The 26,560-nt window shown below is 36.4% G+C and overlaps 1 protein-coding gene across 4 annotated transcripts in view; it reads right to left on the minus strand.

Moving 5' to 3' along the window:
- Positions 1-26,560, minus strand: part of TENM2 (teneurin transmembrane protein 2) — a 1,294,091-nt gene that overhangs the window by 875,168 nt on the left and 392,363 nt on the right. For all 4 annotated transcript variants that reach the window (XM_030927458.1, XM_010358204.2, XM_010358202.2 and 1 more), the window contains one exon: positions 23,982-24,257. In XM_030927458.1, coding sequence (XP_030783318.1) covers positions 23,982-24,257 — 276 coding nt within the window. The remainder of the gene's footprint in view (positions 1-23,981; positions 24,258-26,560) is intronic.

The following is a 26,560-nucleotide window of genomic DNA, read 5'->3' on the forward strand; positions in this document are numbered from 1 at the left end:
AATTTATCTTTGTATTTCTAGTTCTCAGCATGTAGTAGATATTCAATAAATGTTTGATGACTTGTGCTCAGAATGAGTGATGCTGCAGCATTCTGCTGTAGTTAAAGGCGCTCTGTACTACAGCCTGCGATTGGACTTCTTGCATATTTTGATCCCACATCTATCTTTCGCTCCTCGCTCTGCTCATCCTGGCTTATTATTGGCTTTGATCCGTTTCACAGCTCCTTTTATCATCAACTCTGTGAGTCTGGGATGGTTGCATCTCTATATTTACTGGATTAGACTTCTTAATTAATATTTAACTCCCTTTCCTTGAAGAACAAAATGAAAGCAAAAATGAAATCGCCTTCTAGAATTCCTTTATGATATACAAGGCAGACCTCCCACTTGTGACAGGTTCCCAGAAAAAGAGGACAGTCACTTTAAGTGAAAATTATCTAATCCCCATCGCCTTTAACATCAGATCAATGCAAGAGCAGGGATTTACATATCTGCCCAAGGACCTGATAGCCAAGGGTTATGAAAGAGACACAGAAATCACATTTAATCATTTGCATGTGATAAATCTACAAGCTTTCAAAGCAGTCTACATTGATTAAATATGGCAAAAATTATTTTAAAAACAGTAACACCAAAAATAATCAGTACTATGCATGAATTGTTTACTATGTGCCAGGCACTTTGCTAAGAGCTTGATGTACTAGCCCATCTCATTTAATAATCACAACAGGAATAAGAGAAACGGGGCTGGGTGCTGGTGGCTCATGCCTGTAATCTCAGCACTTTGGGAGGCCAAGGCAGGTGGATAACTTGAGGTCAGGAGTTCGAGACCAGCCTGGCCAACAGGGTGAAACCCTATCTCTACTAAAAATACCAAAATTAGCTGGGCATGGTGGTGCATGCCTGTAATCTCAGCTACTTGGGAGGTTGAGGCAGGAGAATCTCTTGAACCTGGGAAGCAGAGGTTGCAGTGAGCCAAGATGGTGCCAACTGCACTCCAGCCTACACAACAGAGCAAGATCCTCTCAAAAAAAAAAAAAAAAAAAAAAAAAAAGAAGAAGAAGGAAAAAAAAAAAGAAAAAGAAACAGGAAAGAATAAGGGAAGGGGACAATTATCATCCACAGTTTGCAGAAGAAAATTGTGTTTCGAGAGCTTGTTGGTAATTTGCCAATGTCATGGAGCTGATAAAGGACAGAGTTAAGGTTTAAACACTTGTCTATCTGACTCCAAAATTTTTGCACTATAGCCTCGATTGTCTTCATATCAAAAATTATGATATTGACACCCAGAGAGATTTAGGTCTGTTGCCCTTGGAACAGTAATGGCCATATAGCTAGTGGGTCGCAGAGCAAGGACAAGAAATCACATCTCTAGACTTTTTCTACTAAGACCTCGGACATCTCCCATTGGTATGTTACACCATCATAGTGCATGGAATATATATAGCTCTCATATTTTCTTCATAAAATACATTGGAAGTTGAAACAAGACTGTGGTCATAGGCACAGTTTTCCTGGGAGAGATAGTAATAGAAATCTTTGATATTTTTAAAGGATTAAAGCCCACTTAGTGGATTCTAGAGAAAATCATTCTGAGACATGTTTTAGAGCCTTTTTCTTGATATGAATTTCAAAGAAGCAAACAAAGATATATGAGGTTAAGTTGCTATCCTGGTATCTTCGAATTGCAGATACCATTTCTTAACCTACTCTTTCAGCAGGAATAGAAACAGTATTTTGTATCCTATTGAATAAGATACATATTTCTTTAGAAGGTATGATATAATCACCTTCCCATGGTTCTCTCAATCCCTTCCTTGTTGGTTTGTTAATTCACCACATTATTAATCTCTTCAAAATAAGAAAATTATTATCTCTTCAAAATGAGAAAGGTCAGTTTTATATTGAATCATGGACACACACATACTCAGTGCTCTGTATGCAACAAAACCTATCAATCACGGGTCCATATACGTTGCTTTATAAAGGATTTCACTATCATTTTCTTTCATTAGTTAATTTTCAGAATGCTTTGTGATTATTTTGAGAAAAACTTTGTTAAGCTAAATGAATAAGGACTTAAGTCTCCTGATGAGTATGGTTTTACCAAGATAATAGTTTCTTATCTTTCATTTTTTTGAATTTGCCTTTCTGTTTTCCTTTCTTCATTTTCCCGCATTCTCTCTTATTCTCCCTACTTCCCTTCCATGGTTTTGTGACTCATTCTGACAAGCAATGTGGTAGCCTTTGGAAACATACATAAATAAGATGTTGTCCCTATATTCAAGATTTCTTATGGTGTGTTAGAAAATGTTTTTTCTTTCTCTCTGCACTCACCAAGGACATCTGATTCTGTTTATTAAAGGAAGACTGCATTACTTCTCCAGCATCAAAAGTTGATCAGTGCCTTAATTGAGAAATAGATTGGGGATATTTCTCCAGGATCAACAATGAAACTGTCCACCAGGACTGAACCACATTTTTGCTAGTTCTTCTAACCTCATCCATCATCAGGAGTTAAGAAAGGTGCCCAAGATCCATCTCTCTCTAGCCCTTGACATTCAAAGCCTTGCCTTCACTGTCTGCCTTCACCCTTGTCATGTCTACTGTCCCTTTGAATGTCAATCATTGAAAAAAGTCTTAACCATTTATCCAAATGCTGATTTCATGGTCTTGCTCCAGTAGAAGTCTTGTTCTTCCTAAGGACACTGCTTTCCCTGGAGTAGTTACAGGTGGTGGAAGTTTTTCCTCCCTGTGCCATCATACCAATGGCACTGAAGATATAAAAGAGATACACACTGCTTCTTGTCCTTGGTACAGCATGATGCTTCAATGCTTTGTAGACATCCTCAGCTTTGCATCTCTTGCCATCAGATTTTATCATCACATTACCTCTCATTCTTGCTGTCATTCACTGACACCCCTATTTGAACAACAACTTCCCATTTTCCCCTTCTCTCAACCCCTGGCAAATTTCATTCTACTCTCTGCTTTTAAGAGTTTGATTATCTTGGATACTTCATATAATTGGATGCATGCTGTACACGTTTTTCCAAGATTGACTTATTTCCCTTACTTAATGTTCACAAGGTTCATCCATGTTATATCATATGGCAGGATTTCCTTCTTTTTATGGCTGAATAATATTCTATTGTAGGTATGCACTACATTTTCTTTATCTATTCATACATTGATGGACATTTAGGTTCTGCCCACATCTTGGTTACTGTGAATAATGCTGCAATGACTTTGGGAGTACATCTATCCCTTTGAGATCCCGATTTTAATTCTTTTGAATAAATGCCAAAAAGTGAAAATGCTAGATCATATGGAAATTCTATTTTTAATTTGAGGAAACTCCATAATGTTTTCTATAGTGGTTGTATCATTTTATATTCCCACCAACAGTATATAAAAGCTACAATTTCTCCACATCCTTGACAACACTTATCTCTTGTTGTTGCTTTTATAATGGCCATCCTAACAGGTGTGTGAGATGATATCTCATTGTAGTTTTGATTTCTATTTCCCTGATTATTAGTGATGTGGAGTATCTTTTCACATACAGCAAGCCCTCACTTAAAATTATCTATAGGTTCCTGGAAACCGAGAGTTTAAGTGAAAGGATGTATAACCACACCATTTTTTTTTTTTTCTCATCAACTTTATACCCTAGGGATGCCGAACAAAATGACATCATTCAAGAGTCACTGTACTTTGTTTTCCTTAAAGTTACAATTTCCAAGAACTTATTGATGAGATTCAGTGAGGACTTGCTATATTTTTGGCCATTTGAATGTCTTCTTTGTAAAAATCAAAAGCTTTTCTTCTAAGATCAAGAACACTACAAGGATACATGCTTTCACCATTTCTATTCAACATAATGCTGGAAATCTTAGCAAAGTAAGTAGAGAAGAAAAGGGAATAAAAGGCATCCAAGTTAGAAAGGAAGAAGTAATGCTATCCCCATTTCCAAATGACACAATCTTGTATGCAGAAAACCCTAAAGACAAAAACAAACAAACAAACAAACAAACAAAACCCCAACCCCACAACTTCTTAGAACTGACGAACAATTCAGTAAAGTTGCAGGATACAAAATGAACATACAAAAATTAGTCATATTTCTATACACTAACACTGAACTATTTGAAAAGGAAACTAATAAAAAATCGATTATCATAGGAGCAAAAATATATTTAGGAATAAACTCACTCAAGGCAGTGAATGACTTGTCCAGTGAAAACTACAAAACTTTTATGAAAGAAATTAAAAGAGACACAAACAAATGAGAAGAAATCCCATGTCCATGGATTGGAAGACTTAATATTGTTAAAATGTCCATACTATCAAAAGCAATCTACACCTCCAATGCATGCAATCCCTACCAAAATTCCAATGACATTTTTTACAGAAATAGAACAAATAATCCTAAAATCCATGTAGAACGATAATCTTGGTTCAAAGCCAGAGCAATCTTGAGAAAGAAGAGCAAAGTTGGAGGCGTCACATTTCCTGATTTTAAAATATATTACAGCCTGGCCTGATGGCTCACGCTTGTAATCCCAGGATTTGGGGAGGCTGAGACTGGTGGCTCGCTGAAGTTCAGGAGTTTGAGACCAGCCTGGGCAACATGGTGAAACCCTGTCTGTAAAAATATAAAAAAAATTAGCCGGGCATGATGGCATGTGTCTGAAGTTCCAGCTATTTGGGAGACTGACAGGAAGATCACTTGACCCCAGGAGGCAGAGGTTGCTTCCTGAGCTGAGATCACACCACTGCACTCCAGCCTGGGTGACAGAGTGAGACTCCGTCTCCAAAAAACAAAATAAATAAATAAATAAATAAATTTACATTTATTTATAAGTCTATGTGTCAAATTGACACACAAAATAGTGTCCAAAACAGTATGGTACTGGCATAAAAACAGACACTTAGACCAATGGAACAAAATAAAATGCCCAGAAATAAAGTCACGTATATATAGTCAACTGATCTTCAACACAGATCCAAGAATACAAAAAGAAGATAGGAGAGTCTCATCAAAAAATGATGTCAGAAGAATCAGATAGTCACATGTGAAAAAGATGAATTTGGATCCTTATCTTACACCATACACAAAAATAAATGTGAAATGATTACAGACTTAAAATGTAAGACTTGAAACTGTAAATATCCTAAAAAAAATTGGGAAAGAACTTCATGACTTTGGTCTTGGCAAAGATTTCTTGAATATGACATCATGGGCACAAGCAATAAAAGCAAAAATAGGTGAGACTACATCAAACTCAAAAGCTTCTGCACAGCAAAGAATACTAGCAACAAAATGAAAAGGCAGTCTATGGAATGAAAGAAAATATTTGCGTGCCATATATGAGTTAAGGAGTTAATATCCAAAATACATAAGGAGCTCCTACAACTCAATATCAGAAAACCATATAGCCTTATTTTAAAATGTGCACAAGATTTGATATTAATCTTCAAGGAATCGTTTGCAGACACCTCTCAGCTAATACATACAGCAATATTCCTACCTTTACCTTCAAAATACATTGAGAATCAGATCACTTCTTCCTACCGCTATTGTCCCAGATAGACACTGTTATCTCTTGTCTTGGTTACTGCAATAGCCTCCTGTTCTCCCTACTCTTGTCTTCTTCCACTGTATTCTCAACACAATAGCCAGAGCGATCTTTTTCATGGGAAGTCAGATCATGACATTCTTACGCTCAAAACTCTGTCTGGATACTTATTTCCCTCAGAGCAAAGGCCACCATTTTAAATAATCTGTGACACCCTATATGACCTGACTTCACCTTCATTTCTCTGTTCTCATTTCCTGCTATTCTGCCCAATTTGCATTCTGCTGCAATCACATTAACTTCCTTAAATACACCAAGAGTGTGCCTGCGTTAAAATCTTTATACTAGCTCTTCCACCTGACTGAAATGCCATACACCTGAAATCCATATAGTCAATTCTCTTTCTCTGTTCTCTTGTTCAAATGTCAGCATTTTAATAAAGTTTTTCTTGGCCCTCCGACCCGCATTTACTACTGCAAGACTCTGGCAATCACAAACTCCTATTTATTTTTACTGTCTTCTTTTTCCCCATACCATTTATCACTATATAGCGTAGTTTTTTCTTTCTTTCCTTCATCCCTCCCTTCTATTTCTCTCTCCCTCCCTTCTATTTTCTTTTTGCTTTATTTCAAGTTCATTTTTTATTGACTAATAAAAATTAACTTTTGTTTTTGTTTTTGTTTTTCTGAGATGGAGTCTTGCTCTGTCGCTCATGCTGGAGTGTAGTAGTGTGATCTTGGCTCAGTGCAACCTCTGCCTCCTTGGTTGAGGCAATTCTCCTGCCTCAGCCTCCCAAGTAGCAGCTCACCACCATGCCTAGCTAATTTTTGTATTTTTAGTAGAGATGGGGTTTCACCATGTTGGCCAGGCTGGTCTTGAACTCCTGACCTCCTGATCCACCTGCCTGGAAAGGAAAATGTGTTTCTAGTTTGTTAATGAATATACGCTAAGCACAATAAACAACAGATGCCCAATAACTAACTAAATAAATATTTTGAGTGCAATAAAAGTTTATAGTTAAATGTTATTGCCATGAATTACCCTATATATTTTGAAATTACAGACAACTTATATTAGTCAGGGTTCTCCAGAGAAACAAAAATAACAGAATATATATATAATGAAGAGATATTACAAAATATGGCTTCACATGATTATGGAGACTGAGGAATCCCATCTTCTGCCTGCAAGCTGGAGAAAACCAGTAGTGTAGTTCCAAGGCCTGAGAGATGGAGAGGTGTAGATTCCAGTTTTGGTCTGGAAGCCTGAGAGACAGAAATGCTGATGGTAGGAGAAAACCAACGTCCCACTTTAAACAATCAGTCAGAGTAAACTCAACCTTCAGTCAGAGTAAACTCAGCCTTCCTCTGTCTTCTGTTCCATTCAGGCCATCACTTGACGGCATCATGCATACCTGCATTTGGGGTGGCCATTGACTTTCCTCAGTCCACTAATTTGAAAGCTAATCTCTTCTAGAAACATCCTCTCAGGCACACCCAGAGATAACTTTAACCAGCTACATGGACATCCTACAGTCCAGTCAAATTGACACGTAAAATTAACCATCAAACTAGTTTACAATTATATGAGAATGCATATCTTATTTATTTTTGTTCCTGTGCCCCTATCACTTTTTAAATTCCTGTTCTCTTTCTCCTGTAATGATGAGGCTCAGCCAGTCTTGCCTCCTTTGAAACAGAATAATGGAGAGGGAAAAAAAAGACTGTGGGTTGAGAGATGACAAAAGCCACACCAAAACCAGAAGCCATCAGGGAGCCCTAAAGAAAATCACACCAACAAGAATGAACAAAGAACTACCTTGTGCAAATCACTGATTTCAGTCTCTTTTCTGTGTTCTTTCTTCTCTACCCAACACTTAAGGACTACTCTGAGTTTGCTCCTGGCCCCCTCCCCTTCTCTCTCCACTTTTTCCCTTGGGTGAACTCATCTACTTTCCTGGATATATACAGACCCCTGCTAAGCTGCTGATTCTCAAATTGACATCTCCAGTCTAGATCTCTTTTGCAGATTCCAGTCTTAATAATTACACAATTACTCACATTGCCTTTCTACTTAGTTGTCTTATTTAACAATGTCTAAAATGAATAAGTCCCACATCCTATCTTCTCCAAGTATTCCTTATCTTAATACTTAGGAGTCCATCCAGTATTGAAAGTTAGAAATTCTTGAGAGTGTTTTTTTGGTTTTGGTTTTATTTTGTTTTTGATGGAGTCTTGCTCTGTTGCCCAGGCTGGAGTACAGTGGCACCATCTTGGTTCACTGCAAACTCTGCCTCCTGGGTTCAGCCAATTCTCCTGCCTCAGCCTGTCGAGTAGCTGTGATTACAGGCACAAGCCACCACACCTAGGTAATTTTGTGTTTTTAATAGAGATGGTGTTTCACCATGTTGGTCAGGCTGATCTTGAACTCTTGACCTCAAGTGATCGGCTTGCTTCAGCCTCCCAAAATGCTGGGTCTACGTGCATGAGCTACCGTGCCCAGCCAAGAGCTCTTGCTTTTCTTTTCTCAATTACCACATTCAAACTGTCATCAAGTTCTGTATACTCTAGTTCCAAAATTCATCTCAAATCATTTACTTCTCTACTTTGGTGAGGGTTACACCATTTCCCCTAAATTCTTGATGAAATGGATAAATAAAATGCTAAAAAATTTCGAAGGAGTGGGAGTACACTGTAGTTAAGGAAACCAGAATGATTTCATAGAGGTCATGGCACATTAGATAATTCTCCGATAATGGATAGGGATGTAATGGATAGGTGGGGATGTAACGGATTTGGGGATACCACTGCAGACAAAGGGAACGGGGGGACAATGACACAGAGGGAAAGAGTATGCTCTGGAAAAAAATAAGTAGCCCAGTTGGGCTGGAGCTGAAAATATATTTAGAGGAGAAGTGGGAGCAAGGGCTAAAAACATAAAATTGAACTACATTGTGGAGGGCCTGAAATACCACAGTGGGACAGATTAAGTTGATTTGTATACTTCCTGCTTTCCCGATGTGCCTTGTTGTTCATGGTCATAAATGTGTATCAGCGGAAATGGAAGACAACCTGTACTCTCTTAATTGTTCTGCATTTCACTGGGGTCTTTTCCATTCCAAATGTACAAGGGGATGCCCCAGAATATAGAAATGTTTTCTACTGTTTTTATTCTATAACATCAATTATTAAGCAACACTGTATATTAGCAGAGCCATATACTTATTATAATAGTAATTGCTTCCACATGCTTATTTTCAGAGTCTTTTCTTATGTACTAAGATATTTATCTTGCCTGCAGAACTACCTATTTTGTGAAAATACCAATAGCAGGGCCACCACTGTGTTTATGATTACTAACCTCATTGAATTAAAGGCACCACAGATGGAGGAAGTTTTAAGAATATTTAATACATAATTTACTCGATTCTATCTCCTCAAGGTGCCTTGCAGATTGTCCTAGTACATGTAAGTTTCCTTTCATCATGTGGAATGCAATTCTATCCTTAGTTTGTTGTAAATTAACAATCTGATATAAAGTCCTGCATTCCAAACAATAGCTGACATATTTAATATGGAAAAAAACACTCCCCACTCTACTCAAAGCTAGCATTTCTTCTTTGGTCAGTGCGACAATTTTAAATTGCTTTCTAGTTAGCCCTGATTTCTGAGGCAACTCCGTAATATATTTGGTGTCCTATCCCACAGAAAATAAGTCGCATGCTTTTGAAAACGTAGCCAAGTGATTTTCACACCAATAAGTGAACATTTTCAAGCATTTGTATAAACAACAAGGTACAGTAGGACCTGGGATCACTGTAGACAATAATCTGGGATCACTGCAGACATTGTAAAAAGCTAATACAAACTAAAAAGAGAGATGCGTCGTCTCAGTATCTTTTCATATGGAGAAGAAATACAAATCATGAAATAAAAAATACATGTAGACAATGAACACATGAAGAGTTGCTCAGATTAAAGTGGAGGGAAGCCAGAATAAAAATATTGTGATCCATAATTTGGTAAAATATTAGTGATCATTCCCAGTGACTCCTGAGCTCAAGAACCCCGTATGCCTGTTGATTCTCCCACAGTGCTAGTGCAAGAGTTCCTCTGAGAACACTGGTTGAAAAGGATTGCAATTTCACATAGTTGTGTATGTTCTAACTCTTCTAGGAATTCATCCTAAGAAAACAGTCAGGGATGTCCACAGGAATGTAGCTATAAGGATTTTATTCATCACATTGCTCTTTACTGCAACTAAAATAAAAATTAGTTAAATGTACAATGAAAGGAAATTGAGGACATGGATTCCATTAAAGGAGTACTATGCCCCTCTTAAATATTGAAGAAAATATTTAATGTCACGGGGAAATGATTTTAGTTCATTTCCAAAAAAATTAACGCTACGTAAGACTTGTAAAACATGCCAACTCTGTAAAATTATTAATCTCCCTCTCTCTTTCTCTCAGACAGACACACAGACCAAAAGATATATGCCTCAAAATATTAACCATAGTTAGTGTTGGTGTCAAATTATAGGTGATTTCTACTCTTTTTCATGCCTATATGCATGTATATATGCTATATATGCGCTATATATGTACATATACTTTGTATAATTCTATGTTATATCATTAATACACATGTATATCTATATATAATGCATATAAAACATATAGATATCTTACTTTGGACAGTGTAAAGACTTAACAATAAAAATTGAACTTTTTCAGAAATGGTTAGTATTAAAGTGAAAAACTGCCAGCATTAGGATTCTGTTTTATTTTGAGAGTCCAAATGGGCTGAGAATCTTTAGAAAGTATCACAGAGAACAATATTTTTTATCAAATTCTATAGGACCTGACAAATATATTTACTCTTACAAAGTAAGGGAGAATAAGAGTAATAAAATTTAGTGCTCATCTTTTAAAAATTAGAAAAAGCACAACACAATTATATCAAGCACTCTCTCAGACCACAGTGGAATAAAACTAGAAATAAACTCCAAAAGGAATCTCAAAATCATGGAAATACATGGAAATTACATTACCTGTTCCCAAATGATCACTGGGTCAAAAATGAAATCGAGATGTAAAGCAAAAAATTATTCTAACTGAATGACATGACACAACCTATCAAAATCTCTGGGACACAGCAAAGGTGGTTCTAAGAGGAAAGTTCATAGCCTTAAACCCCTACATCAAAAAGTCTGAAAGAACACAAACAGACAATCTAAGGTCACACCTCAAGGAGCAAGAGAAACAAGAACAAACCAAACCCAAACCCAGCAGAAGAAAGAAAATAACCAAGATCAGAGAAGAATTAAATAAAATTGAAGTAAAAAAATACAAAAGATAAATGAAACAAAAGTTGGTTCTTTGCAAAGATGAACAAAATTGATAGACCATTAGGAAGACTAACTAAGGAAAGAAGAGACAAAATCCAAATAAGCTCAATAAGAAATGAAACGGGAAATATTACAACTGACATCACAGAAATACAAAAGATCAGTCAATGCTACTATGAACACCTTTATGTGCATAAACTAGGAAAACTAGGAGAGACGGATAAATTCCTGGAAAGGTACAACCCTCCCAGCTTAAATCAGGAAGAATTAGATACCCTGAACAGACCAATAATAATAAGTGAAATTGAAATGGTAATTAAAAATTACCAACAAAGAAAAGTCCAGGACCGGACAGATTCACAGCAGAATTCTACCATTCAAAGAAGAATTGGTACGAACCCTATTGACACTAATCCACAAGACACAGAAAGAGGGAACCCTCCCTAAATTATTTTATGAAGCCAGTATCACCCTAATATCAAAACCAGGAAAGGACGTAACCAAAATGAAAACTACAGATCAATATCCCTGATGAACATAGATACTAAAATCCTTAACAAAATACTAGCTAACTGAATCTAACAACATATCAAAAAGATAATCTACCATGATCCAGTGGGTTTCATACCATACCAGGGAGTCAAAGATGGTTTAACATATGCAAGTCAATAAATGTGATTCACATGCATAAACAGAATTAAAAACAAAAATCATATGATCATCTCAACAGATGCAGAAAAAACATTCAAAAAAATCCAGCATCACTTTATGATTAAAACTCTCAGCAAAATCGGCATACAAGGGACATACCTCAAAATAATAAAAGGCACCTGTGACAAACCCACAGCCAACATAATACTGAATGGGGAAAAGTTGAAAGCATTCCCTCCGAGAACTGGAACAAGACAAGGATGCCCACTCTCACCACTCCTCTTCAACGTAGTACTGGAAGTCCTAGCCAGAGCAATCAGACAAGAGAAAGAAATAAAGGGCATCCAAATCTGTAAAGAGAAAGTCAAACCATTGCTGTTTGCTGATGATATGATTGTTTACCTAGAAAACCCTGAAGACTCCTCCAGAAAGCTCCTAGAACTGATCAAAGAGTTCAGCAAACTTTCCAGATACAAAATTAATGTATACAAATCAGTAGCTCCTCTATACACCAACAATGACCAAGCTGAGAATCAAATCAAGAATTCAATCCCTTTTAGAATAGCCACAAAACAAAACAAAACAAAAAACCACTTAAGAATATACCTAACCAAGGAGGTGAAAGACCTCTACAAGGAAAACTACAACACACTGCTGAAAGAAATCATAGATGACACAAACAAACGGAAACACATCCCATGCTCATGGATGGGTATAATGAATATTACAAAATGACCATACTGCCAAAAGCAATCTACAAATTCAGTGCAATTCCCTCACAATATCACCATCATTCTTCACTGAATTAGAAAAACATTCTAAAATTCATATGGAACCAAAAAAGAGGCAGTATAGTCAAAGCAAGACTAAACAAAAAGAACAAATCTGGAGGCATCATATTACCTGATTTCAAACTATACTATAAGATCATAGTCCAAAAGAGCATAGTACTAGTATAAAAATAGGCATATAAAAATGGGACAGAATAGAGAACCCAGAAATAAACCCAAATTCTTGCAGGAACTGATCTTCAACAATGCAAACAAAAACATAAAGTGGAGAAAGGACACCCTTTTCAACAAATGGTGCTGAGATAATTGGCTAGCCACGTGTAGGAGAATGAAACTGGATCCTCATCTCTCACCTTATACAAAAATCATCTCACGATAGATTAAGGACTTAAATCTAAGACTTGAAACTATAAAAATTCTAGAAGATAACATTGGAAAAATCCTTCTAGTCATTAGCTGAGGCAAGGATTTTATGACCAGGAACCCAAAAGGAAATGCAATAAAAACAAAGATGAATAGCTGAGACTTAATTAAACTAAAGAGTTCTGCATGGCAAAAAGGAACAGTCAGCAGAGTAAACAGACAACCCACAGAGTGGGAGAAAATCTTCACAATCTATACATCTGACAAAGGGCTAATACCCAGAATCTACAATGAACTCAAACAAATCAATGAGAAAAAAATAATCATCCCATCAAAAAGCAGGCTAAGGACAAGAAGAGACAATTTTCAAAAGAAGATATACAAACAGCCAACAAATATATGAGAAAATGCTCAACATCACTAATGATCAGGGAAATGCAAATCAAAACCACAATGTGATTCCACCGTACTGCCGCAAAAATGGCCATAATCCAAAAATTAAAAAAAATAGATGTTGGCATGGATGTGGTGAACAGGGAACATTTCTCCTCTGCTGGTTGGAATGTAAACTAGTACGACCACTAAGGAAAACAGTGTGGAGATTCCTTAAAGAACTAAACATAGAACTACCATTTGTTCCAGCAATTCCACTAATGGGTATCTACTTAGAGGAAAAGAAGTCTTTATATGAAAAAAGATACTTGCACATGCATGTTTACAGCAGCACAATTCACACTTGCAAAGACATGGAACCAACCCAAATGCTCATCAATCAACGAGTGGATAAAGAAACTGTGAGATATATATACATATATATATATATAATGGAATACTACTCAGTCACAAAAAGGAATGAATTGGTAGCATTCACAGCATGATTCTAAGTGAAGTAACTCAGGGATGGAAAACCAAACATCTTATGTTCTCACTCATAAGTGGGAGTTAAGGTATGAGGATGCAAAGGCATTAGAAAGACACATGGACTTTGGGGACTCAGGGGGAAAGGGTGGGAAGGCACTGAGGGATAAAATATTGCAAATAGGATGCGTATACTGCTTGGGTGATGGGTGCACTAAAATCTCACAAATCACCAGTAAAGAAGTCACACATGTAAACAATCACCACCTGTTCTCCAATAACCTATGGAAATAAAAAAAAATTAAAAAACAAACCTAAGAAAATCCCACAATATAATCCAAAAGTTAAAATGAGGAAATGAAAAAATATAATAAAGATGAATGTAATGAGAAAGAAAACGTAAATAAAGACAAGTAGAAAGCTTGAAAAAAAAATAGATGTCTTTCAAACCTGATTAAAAAACATGAGTGATAAAAATATAAAAGATTAGAGATGAGAAGGGAGACATAACTATAGTTACAGGAGCAATTAAACAAATTGCATGAGAATATGACTCATGAAGAAGCGGCAAGGATATAGAAGCAGAAATAATCTTCAAGAAACTATCAACCTGGAATAGTTCTAGCCAATGTTCACCTACAACACACTTACTGTGCCCTTAAAAACAATATTACGACTTCTTTCCTTGTACAAAGCAATACTTGATGCTACTTTATTATTTAATCATTTGATTAACTATTATAAACACTGGAATCTAGCTGTTGTAATACTGTATTCTACATGTAAGCAGAATAGATTGCACTGTAAGTACACTCCCTGCATTGTGGGAGTGTGGGGTTATGTACCTCCTCCTATTTTCCTGCTTAATTACTAATATTCAGCATTCATATGCTAGTCAGAGGTTAATTTCTCCTATTGAAATGCCAAGAAGCAGGTTGACTCTGTGGTATAAGGGTTTCTGGAGTCCTTCTACCTGGACTACTGCTTCTCTTTCTGATATCACTTCTAACTTTGTTACTTTCCATCCAAACACGTGTGTGTGTGTGTGTGTGTGTGTGTGTTTGTGTGCTGTATCTGTGTGTTTCAATCAGATGTTTCCTAAAATATTGCAGTCTTTGCTCACATAAACTTTCAATAGTTCCGTATTGTCTGCTTGATCAGACCTTAACTCCTTAAGATGAAGCTCACAGCTCTTGGTCATCTGATTACTACACTCTATTCATGTATTTCTACTGCTATTCAATAAAATCACTATATTCCAATTAGCCTGACTAGAGTTGGAATTTTTTCTAGACTAGAAAGTGTCCCTGAAAAATCATCATCATCTTCACCTCACCTCCCATTCTCCAACCACCATACACTCTCGCTTTTCTTCATTTAGAATATTCATCATCTAATTTCCATACATAAAAGTCCTGACCCCTATTTACAACCTAATTAAAACCACACCTTCTCAAAGCTTCCCTTACTGTACCAGTATGCTAACATAAATAATGTTTATTTTCTTCTCTCCCTATTGAGGGTATACAGGAATATCTCTGTAAATGCATGGGAGTGCTTGGTTTCTTCAAGAAACAACAAAGTCAATATTTTTGTCTATTCATCTAGGAAGTGAAAATCAGCAGAGAGAATTGAAAGAGAAAAATAGGAATTTTGCCATAACATAGTTAGGTATGATTAGCACATATGGTCATTACCAATACAAAGACAACCAAACAGGTTGCCACAAAATAATGAATTATCCAAATATTTTGAGGAGTGAGTGGTTGCTCAGGCTTAATTTCCCGGGAAGTCAAAGGTCTAAAATAATCAATGTAAGTCTTTTGGACACATCTCCAATGTATATATTTCTGTATTTATGTAGCCTGTCATATACGCTGTGTGTGTGCATGTGTATGTGTGCATATACATATACCAATAAATTATTTGCACCATAAAACGTATTCAAAAGTTAAAATTTTAAAGAAGGAGTGAAAATGAAGGTAAATTTATATGGAAGTTTTGATTATTTTTTATCCTGCACCAGTTTATCATGATGCTCAAACCACATCTTGGAGACGTGATCTCACTAGTTTTGACAAAAGGATAGAATGAAGTAATAAAGAAATTAGCTCATGGAGTAGGTGATTAGGCCCTGCTGGATGCAGGTTGGGGAGGGTAAGTGTTGGGGGAAAGGTGAGAGTTGGGAAGGGAAGAGGGACATATGCAAATAAAGTGGATTTCCCACCAAGTCAAATATTTCTCTGACAGTTTCAAAGAGGTTCGGAGCTCCTCAGAGGCAAGAGTTCTTATGTGGGACTTGAGAAAACATGGGTGTTTTTCTGTGGATTCTAACTTACATGGATGAGATAGCATCACTGGTTTAAGGGATCTCAGGCTTTAAAGGGCGTGCTCCCTGATGTAAGATGACTCACAGAGTTCAAGATGCAAGAAGGTCAACACAGGTTTCTCTTCTCTCTCTCCCCTGAAACTATACACTACAAAATGTCTACAGTGTTCATTTTGGCGTTTTCATATATGGTCTTCATACCCGTGGAATTTGATCAATTTATATTTATTGATTTCTGTCCCTCTCAATAACATCCCTCTTCCCAACAAAGCACCTTCCTCACCATGCACACACAACACAGACACACAAATACAAAGAGACACACACACAATGGCTTTGTCCAATGCAGAGCAATTAGCAATTACTTGAAATCTTTTCAGAAATAAGCACACCCCCAAATTAACGCATCTCCTCATCTGAGAGTACTTTCCTATTTTTCACCAATATTGAATAAAACAACACATAGTTTAACTTTATATTTGTGTGCATATTAAAATGTGCATATCTTAGCATAGTGTGGTACCTTTCAAACACCAATTTTCTTCTTTAAAAATTCGTTTCAAAGATCCTTTTTGATTATTGAATGTGTCAGTGTATTTCTTGCATAAAATACTATGTAAAATATTTCCCTAAACTAAAAATGTTTAAAAATTCCTTTCAAAGATCCTTTCTGATTATTGAATGTGTCATAGTATATTTCTTACATAAAATACTACAAAAAATTCTTCCCAAAACTCCTCCAGTGCCTAACTTTCTGGCTGTAAGTGAGTTCATGCCCCTTTTCTCATGATTAACACGGATGGAAAGACTGCCGTGATGTTTATCTTTTTTATTCCCCTCAGAACAGTATAACTCTGCATAAGTTATCTCTTAACCTACTCTTTTTCAAAGAATGCCTACTCAAATATTTCAGTCCTCCTTAGGAAACATGCTCATATTTCAGTTAACTTTTCTTCTTCACAAATAGGAAATGAGGATGGGGAGTGCAAGTCACTCCTCAATGTTCCTTGGCTAGCCTGTTTCTACACTGGTTGAAGAACATTTCTTGGTTTCTGGAACACTGTTTCTGACTCGCTGGTTCCCAGCTCAGCATGAGCTAACATTGCTCCATGTCTTTCTCTCTTGGCATACTGAAGGTCTTCGTCTATCACTGCATGTCTCTCTTCTAGCCTTCACTTTATTGTCTCCAACTTCATTGTTACAGACTCCATAAACCATTGCTGGATCAAAACTGAACATAATTAGCACAAAGTCATTTTCTTCTTCTTTAAATGGCTTCCTCCTGAAAAGCCCTGGGGTTTTCCTCAATCAGCTGAAGTAGCTAAAGTTTTTAAAGTAGGTTTTCCCTCCATCTATTTCCAAATAGTCCACCTAACACTTTTACATTAAAATAGCTTTACGAATATGTGTTAAATCAAATACTCTGACCTTAATTTTTCAGTACTTCAGGGCATCTACTACTTCGGAAGATGGAGATGACATATTACCCAGTTAAACTCACCCGCCACGTATACAATTATTTTATTACTTTCTAAATTAAATTGATTTTAATTTGATTTAATTTTATCGGAAGCATTTAAATCTAAATGCCTTAAAACCATTTTAGAAATTTAGTAGACCAAAATTAAACCCACTTTGCAGATGGAGCAAACTTACCAAAAGAAGTAACATTCTAACTCTGAATACATGAACCCATAAAACTGCTGGGTTCTAGCTTTCTACAACTTTTATATCTGATTTCCATAAAGATTGTATGTAGGTCAAGGGTCTTGATAACTCAAGGATCAACAAAGGCTAAGTCAGACCTTAAACAATAGAGTAGCCTGGAGGAGCATCAGGTGACCTCAAAGACATGGAATCTATCCAGAACTGCTGCTGCTTCTAATCCTATCTGTCCCGACCGAAACCTGAACCAGGGTGACTGAATCTTCTTATGTTTTGAGGATGGCCAAAAATACAAATTTCTAATATAAAATCTCTCACTTTTAAAATGTTGGTTGTTAATCTAAAAATGTTTGATACTGCACTAATCAAATTAAACAATTCAAACTGGATTCAGCCTGTAGACTAACATGCAGTTCCTAACTTCTGTTGTTAACTATCCCATAAACCACTTAGCCACACCTTAAACTCCTTTAACATTCCTCAAACTGAGTTGATGGAAAGCAGGAAAGAACAATTTTCTAGAAGGTTCTTACAGCTAGCACTTAAATAATCCTCAAAATTAAATCACAAGTAACATTTTTAGTTTCATGTATAAGTCTATATACATAATGCCCACATATCTGGAATTTCTATCCTATTTACAAATCTATTATTAATACCTGAAATTTTCTTCTACCTGCTATGTCTCAGTTTCAGAATGGCTAATTGAAGTGCCTCATTACTTCTCATACATTCTTCTCTAACTTGTTTTACTTTGATATTATTTTTTGTGCAGGCTTCTTCTGATTCAATTGTCTGTAGAAAATTTATACTATCAACTTCCTCAGTTTTAACTCATCTTATTTATGACTTTAATTCTCAAGGCATGGCACATCTCTCCTACCTATTAGATAAATTTAATTTGATCATTGACAAACAACAACTAAACTTAAAAAAATGACCGAACAATAAGCAAAGAAAGAGTTTTCTGACTGAAGAGGCTTCCGATCGCGAACGGACAAAAACATTTTGCTTCTTACTATTTTACTGCCCTCGCAGTAAAAAGAGCAACTCAACTGAAGTTAAAGTACTGATATCAGGAACTCAGCAGCTTAAAACCAAATGATTATCCACCAAGCCCAATGTCTCCCCGAAGGCCTGGAGATTACACATGTAATAATCAGGCTGCCCTTGCCAAAAGGAAGGCTTAGTGCTTCATTTTATTTATTGTATTTATTGAATGGAGCTATTCCTTGATAGCCCCTGGGAGCATTAGCAAACATGAAAGAAACCACCAAAGGAAAGGAAAAAATATATAAATAACTAAAGACCATGCCACTAAAGTTTATAATCTGGAAAGTGCAATACTGAAATAAAGCACAGACTCCTACACTCCTCGAAGTACTCTGTTCTACTTTACGGTAACGTAAGAATTGCTTAATTTGCCAAAAACGTAAACCTCTAAAGTTTCATCCAAGTCCATTTGCAGAATATCAATCCTTTCACTTCTAGCTTTCGTATCATGCCATGTGACAATGTGATATTCTTACATTTTGCCTCTGGTTATAAGTTATTATCAGCTGTGTTTTAGCATCGTAGTGATCATATATTAAGACTCCCATTAATAAGCTTTTTAAAAATAAGTTTTCTCTATAGCCTCTGATACCTGGACTTTGAAGGAATTGAATTAGAAAAATGTAAAGGAGATCATTCTTTCATTTAGGAATGGAAAAGACAGAACCTATGGTATTTTGTGTTTATGTCTTTCATTTTTTTAAAATCCATGATAATTCATTTCATATTCTTCTTTATAATGGTATTCTTTTAAATGTACATGTATATAAAATAAAGCTTAAAAACACAAATTGAAATCATTGTCATCCAAATGGCTTAAAAGTTTGTCCTGGTTTTTTTTTTTTGGTTTTTTATTTTTGGTATGTTTTTAAATTTTGTTTTGTTTTTAAGAAATTGAGGCAACAATTTGCTTTAGGTTCCATGGAAATTGGCTTCATAAAATGTGGCTGGAAAAGAAATCATCCCATATCAAAATTAAGCACAGTCAAATATGAATGTGTGCTTTTTGTAGCTACCTCTTTTACTACCCTTGCCATTGCCTTTTCACTTCCTTAAGAGCAAAATTATGGGCCTTTGGCTAGGTCTGGAGCTCATAGTAAGTTTTTACGTCTGTTACAGGAATTCTCTGTGATTTTACATGAGGGATTAGGGAGAAGAAAGGGGTAGAGTGGGTTATAAAACACAGAGTTAATTTGAGCATGTAAGAGTAATAGAGTGGGAGTAGAAATAGAATCCCACTTGCATGTTTAGTTTGTGTTTACTTAAGAAACGCTCCAGTGCTAGATTTATTGAGAAGCCGCTTTCTGGAGAGAAAGGAGAAAAATTTAAGTAACTCACCTTGAATGACAAATGAATGCAACTTGGTTGGCAGTAACAATCTAAGGACATTGTCCCTGGTGCTAAGGAAAATCCTTCCTTCCCTCAGGCTTCATTCCTCATGTCTCAGATAATAAGCAGTGAGTACCTGGGTGTGTTGAAACTCTGCTGAGGAGACGGATATGCTACAGACCTTTTGCGAAAAGGACTCAATCTAATAGAATCTGTGTTCCACAAATACACTTTACATAAATCCATTATGTGCCCAGAGCCAGCTTGTTTTATAAATGCATTTTGTGAAATGCAATGGAATTAACCCAACATTTATATTTCAACCTCAAAGTACATTATGAGAATTGTAAATTTCCCAATTACAAAAGATGAAAATGAACATTGTGCTTATTTACTTTGGGTGGACGTGGAGAGGGGTGGGGAAGAATAATTTTCTTAAAGGTTTAACCGACGCTGGATTTCATTTACTGCCATTTCTGGCTTCCTATTTCATACCAACTTTATTTTCTTTGTTTCTTGTTCTTGTTTTGTTTTGTTTTTCCCTTTCTGGATTTCCAATGAAATAACTGAAACTAGAATTTTGCTGGAAGAAAAAAAAAAAAAAAAAAAAACCTCAAGGATATTTTTAAGTCCCAAGGTGAAGAAATCACCTGAGGGAGTCAAGAGAACATAGACCAGATTTTTACAGTTTGTGCTAGTTTGCATCTTTAAGGAGGCACTTAGTTATTCTTGTTTGTTAGTGACTGTCCCATTTTCTCCATAACTCAGATAATACAAATGGTCTTAGAGAGGATTTTAAGGGGGTCAATTATTACTGAACAAAAGTATGGATTCCAATTTAAGGTTACTAGGAAAGCCCTTTCTCTGGATGTCATCAAATTTCACAGCAGCAAAAACTTGACCAGGCTGTTCTCAACTCTCATTGCCATTTCTAGCCAAATCATCATTGACTTCAAGATAGGATTAAAGAACCTGAAAAGATAACATGAATCTGAGAGTTCTATCTATTTGAAGTAACTTGATCCAAGCCAGCACAATGCTAATGTAATGGCTAAATTCGTGAGTATAGTATGCAGCACTCTGGTATCTATACTACCAAAAAAAAAGAAAAAGAAAGAAAGACAGGTTCACCTGTTTGATGGGACTGTCAAGTTATCCAATGGGTCATTTTTGTCACAGCAGCGCACAGGAAGCACAATCAACATTGATCTAGGGACAACTGTTGGCAAAGTTAGAGATCTTACTCTATGACTGTGCAGACTGAACACACACTTCATATCACCAAAAAGGAAGTTGGTTTCTGAGTGCTGTCTTCACTCACTAACTATGCTTAGCAAAATCACAAATGGAATTTTTTAAGGGAGATTTTTAAATAAACGCAGTGAAAAATCCATGTATCCTAAAATCCCACCATGAAATGAAATTAAAACATATGGAATCCCACAGAAAAGATTCATTTTATGACCATGTGTCTTTAAAACCTAAAATTAAATTGGAGAGCTTCTATCTCATAGTATAGATTCCTGTTACTTCCTCTTCAAGAAAGGCATACCTAAAAGGTTATTGATTTGGTTCTGAAGGACACAGTGTTTATTATGGAGGAAGCCATCGCTGGGTACAAGTGTGAGAAATTAATGATGGCTTTGTAAGTGTCCATGCCATGGTGTGGAACCAGTGGGGCAACTGTCAATCTATATGATAATACATTCCCAAACTTCATAAAATCAGTGATGTGAAAAAGCATTGATTTCTTTGTGAGCTAAACAGAATTCATCAGAGAGAAAGAGCAAGAAGTTTACTGAAGTTAACACCTCTGCCTGCAGAGTTGCTCACACTCCAATTTTTATTTGCTTAAAGAGTTTATGATGTGATGTGTAAAATTTCTTATTTTTATTTTTGGCCAAGAATGAGAACAGAAGACACATTATTTACCTCTTTTCAATATGTAAAATATTGAAAAAATGTTTTAAAAGTAAAAAGAAAGACATTCTACCAGTATGTTTTAAAATAACCATCTCTCATCTAATTTGAACTCTGACTTCAATACCTCCTTTGTGCCTTGCCAGCCACACTCACATACAGAGTTGCTTAGTGCTTCTAAGTACATTTTCTTTATGTAATTCTGACTGCATTGCAACTAGCACTACAGGAAATAATCAGGACACTGTATCTAAGGGTTTATTTCTTATCAGTATGCAGGGATTTATATAGACTCACCGAAAGTAAAAATTATTCAAATATGATGTTTTGAATAATACTGAAAAAAATGAAACTACTATTGGTCTACCAAATACATGATTAATTTCAGATTTTTTTCATCCATAACTCTTCTAGGTAAATTCATGGCAAGCATGTTTTGTGCCCTTGGCTTCACCGGAAACACCCCCTTATTAGATGAGTTTTTAAGATGCATATAACTTAAATGGGAGAAGGTGCAGGTCTATAAATATGTATAAATAACTCTGCATAGATGGTTCCCTTTATAGGTGTAAGAATACCAACTATGAGGGACTTGCTAAAATTCCTTGTTTAAAATGTGCCATAAATTCTTGGATAACAAGTGATTTTATTTATTAGGCCATCAAATTGCCTTCATTTAAATAGTATCTGACACACACAATGAAGTTGAAAAAGGACATCAGTAAATGGATTCAACGTATGCTTTTATGGAAACTTCTAAAAGTAATTTCCTATCAAATAAGCACCTCAGAGTGTCAAATGTGCCAAGTGTCAGAATTTTGTTAAAATTCAAAAGGAGTCAAGTGCAGATTTTTCCTTGAGAGTACACCTTGATTAGCTACATGAACGGAGGCATAAGTAAGACACATCCCCTTGTCCCCACTGTAGAATAAATTATTTCAAAATTAAACATAAATTTAAATGCAAAAAAGTGACATCTTTTTGAGTATGTGAGACTTACCCAGGAAATGATGTATTTTCAACACAGTTTTGAGATTAAATGATATTTAGCTACGCTTTTGCATTCACAACAAGCTGTCCGCCTGCAAATTTCCTTTTTCTTTTTTAAATGAAAGGAAATATTTTAAGCTGCTCTGGCAGAAGTTTATAATATTTTATATAAACATTCTTAACTGATCTATTTGTAAACATTTTAATGGTAATGGTAATTCTTTTAGCAAACATGCAATCTATTCATCACAAACCACATAGCATTTGATGTTTTCTTCTTAAATCAGCTGTAACCTAATACAATTTATCTTTTTAAAAAATGTTTTTGACTAAACACACTTCGGAATTGCTCAGAAACCCACAAATAAGCACCTTATCTCTTCAACGACTTGCTTAGGCTTCTCTGTATTTACTGCTTAATGATCGGAAGGATTTAATTTTCAAAGTTTCATTAAACCCCACCTAGAAAGCTGATGGATAGGCAATAGTGATTTGTGACCGAAGATGCAGGAAACTATTAACCTACATAGGTGCCAAGGGGAAAAGTAAACATATAAAGAATTCTTTTTTTTTTTTTGAAGACAAGTCTCTTCCTATTTGTCATTATTAAGCTCCAGAGCATCTGTTCCAAGTTTGATCTTCAATACGGATATGAGGCATTGCCGCCTGGAAATGAAAGTCTAAGATAAGGTGAGATTCTAAAGAGATCTTCATGAAAAAAAATAACCCAGGTTTCCATTTACTGGGAAGGGGAAATCAATACAAAGACCTAGAAACTTGTGGAGAGAGGACATTTTCTAGGTATAGGTCATAGTTTATCAAGCTGCCTTTTTTGCAATGTAATTTACTTGCTAATAAGACCAACTGACTACACCTGAATGCTGTGTTATCATCAAAATGTGATTTTAAAATTCTCTTCTCATTTCTTGTGTGCTGGAGGGTTGCTGGTTTATTTCCCCCCAGCTCACACTGTGTAGACAAGGTCGACTTCAAAGAAAATGAATGGTTTTACGACGCCTCTTTATTAAAAAACAAAAACATTCGAAGCCCCACGTGGTGCAGTGCACAGAACATAAAAAGGTATTTAAGAAGCGGGCCTACCGTTCTCATCATCTGATTTATTTTCGTTGTCAGAGTCGGTCAGGGTAAGGGCCGAGTTTTCACGACTGGACAGGCCGGAACTGCGCCTGGATTTTATTCCTCTCCCCCACAGTCTGATGGCGTGTTCTGGAGACATCCCTCCCTCGGTGTCGGAGTCGGCATCAGACCCTGTGCTAAGGGAGTAGCCCTGGTGAAGGATCCCCATGTCAGAGCAGTAGCCGCTTCGGTGTGGGGAGGGCTCACAGATGCCCAGTTCCGCAAGGGTGAAGTTGGTTCCTAGGGTGAGAGTGACAGAGAAGCTGATTAAAATTTGTGAGATGCTTTACAAAGTTAAAATTTATTCTTACAAAAAAGCAGACACTTTTCCCATCTGACAAATACATGAAATTCACTGTGGTGTACAGAAACAGATCTTGGACAAGAGTATTCAGGACAGTGGGATACCTTTGAAAAACAAACAAAAGAAAGAAAGTAAATATCGATTATAGGACAGAATGCTCAGATTTTATTTCAGAGATTTTTAGGTATGCTGACACTATTGTCTAGGTAGCTCCATGAAGGTGAAAAAACTCTGAATGTATAATAGCTAATATACACCAAGTGCTTACTTGTGCACCTTTTATTTTGCAACTTTCATTTTATATTTTTTTAAAGTTTTGCAACTTTATGAAGATGACAATATTATCATAATCCTTATGTAGATGACGAAACTGGGGACCAGAGGATTTAAGGCATTTATCCAAGGTCAAGCATCTTGATGGTCGCAATACCTGGATCTGATCCCTACGCAGGGATCAAATTAAGGTTTATGTCTTACGGCCTTAACCCACTGATAAATATGAGTGGCAGCTAAAATACTTGGGTGCCTGTCCTAGCTTTCCACTGACAACAGTCTCATTTATGGCAATTCTCTTAACTCCACGAACCCCAATTTTCTCATTTGTGAAATCTGGGCATTAATCTCTTAAAATCTTCTCAGGGTGACTGTGTGCCTCATATGATAATATGTGCCAAATTAGTCATTTTTCATAAATGTTGTCATGCGTTGCTTAAAGAGAGGGATACGTTCCGAGCAATGTGTCCTTAGGTGATGTTTGCTCTGAGAACATCAGAGTGACTTACACAAAGCTAGACAGTCTAGCCTATTACACACCTAGGCTTTGGTTTAGCCTACTGCTCTTACACTACTAACCTGCACCGCATCTTACTGAACTGAAAACTATAGGCAAAGTAACATAATGGCAAGTATTTTTGTATTTGAACATAGAAAAGACACACTAAAAATACAGTATTATAATCCTACAAGACCACTGTTGTATACATGGCCCATCACTGGCAGAAATGAAGTTATGTTAGGTATGTATATGTCATGTGTCACTGAAATCAGCAACCTAGAGACGAAGAGCGACTCCTTTGGTTTTTAAATGGTATCAAATAATCTCTCTTTGCTAACACAATTTAAAGCCACAAGTAGCCTCCCCTTTGGAAAGTGAATGTGTGCACATGAAGACCTATAAGGGGTGAACTCATGATCTGACAGGAAGCAAAGAGAATAGGTTTTTATTGAACACATTATCATGTTCTATAAACATGTGTGTTATTAGGTGTCAGAAAATGGGCCAGGTACCTTTAGGCTTTATGCCACTTAAATACCATCATCGCTCAGCATTTTAGGTGTTGACATCACCTCTTTACAAGCAGAGGTTAAACACCATGTCCAAGGTCACACCTGGGCACACAGCAGATCCAGGGTTCACCTCTGTACCTGCAGACCCCCAGCCTGTGCTGCTTCTACAGTGTCAGCAGTCTCCAGCCAAAGCAAACCTGGCAACATTTTTGTGCAGTTTATTTATTTGTGCGCTTTACTATTTGGCTCCTTAAGAGATATTTTAAGGTTTCAATGTGAAATAGATAGAATCAAGTGGTCCACTCTACTTACTGATGTATAATGCTGATTTCTTTCGTCTTTAACCAATTTATGACAATGAAAAGCAAATGCAATGAAGAAATGCACTTCTCTGCTAAGAGTGGAGAAAACCTCATAAATAACACCAAAGCCAGGAGTTTACCCACTCTATGTATATCTGTTACATTAAGGCCATTCCTTATCATTCGTGTCTCTTAACTCTTGATGTAACTTGACACCCTGTGGTAGCCTGCATACTCAATATCGTTTTTTACCTTTTATTTTACAAAACACCAAACCACTGTTTAGTTCACATTAACCTTGTGGGAATTTAATTTGTAATAGACATATGTCTTTTTATTCTGAGTTTTTTTCTTGTCTTCACTGCACACTGAGCTTTCCCAGCCTAATTTGGTTGTGTAAATGGAATCAAGACCAATTCTATACGTAATTGTCTCTTCAGAATGAAACTTATTCATCGGAGAGTAAACCCAAGTGCAGATTCCTGTCAGCATGGGGTGATAACCCACTACCTGTGCAGTGAAGAGGGAAATCCTCTCTGCCATCAGCACAGTGCTAAGTGCTGCTGTTTATTCCCTGGGTACGGTTTATCATGCTGTCTGAAATTCTCTGCCCAGCGTATTCAGTTCCAGTTTGCATACTTGGTAATTAG

The sequence above is a fragment of the Rhinopithecus roxellana genome, chromosome 3 (genome assembly GCF_007565055.1).
Source record: "Rhinopithecus roxellana isolate Shanxi Qingling chromosome 3, ASM756505v1, whole genome shotgun sequence".
Taxonomy (NCBI): domain Eukaryota; kingdom Metazoa; phylum Chordata; class Mammalia; order Primates; family Cercopithecidae; genus Rhinopithecus; species Rhinopithecus roxellana.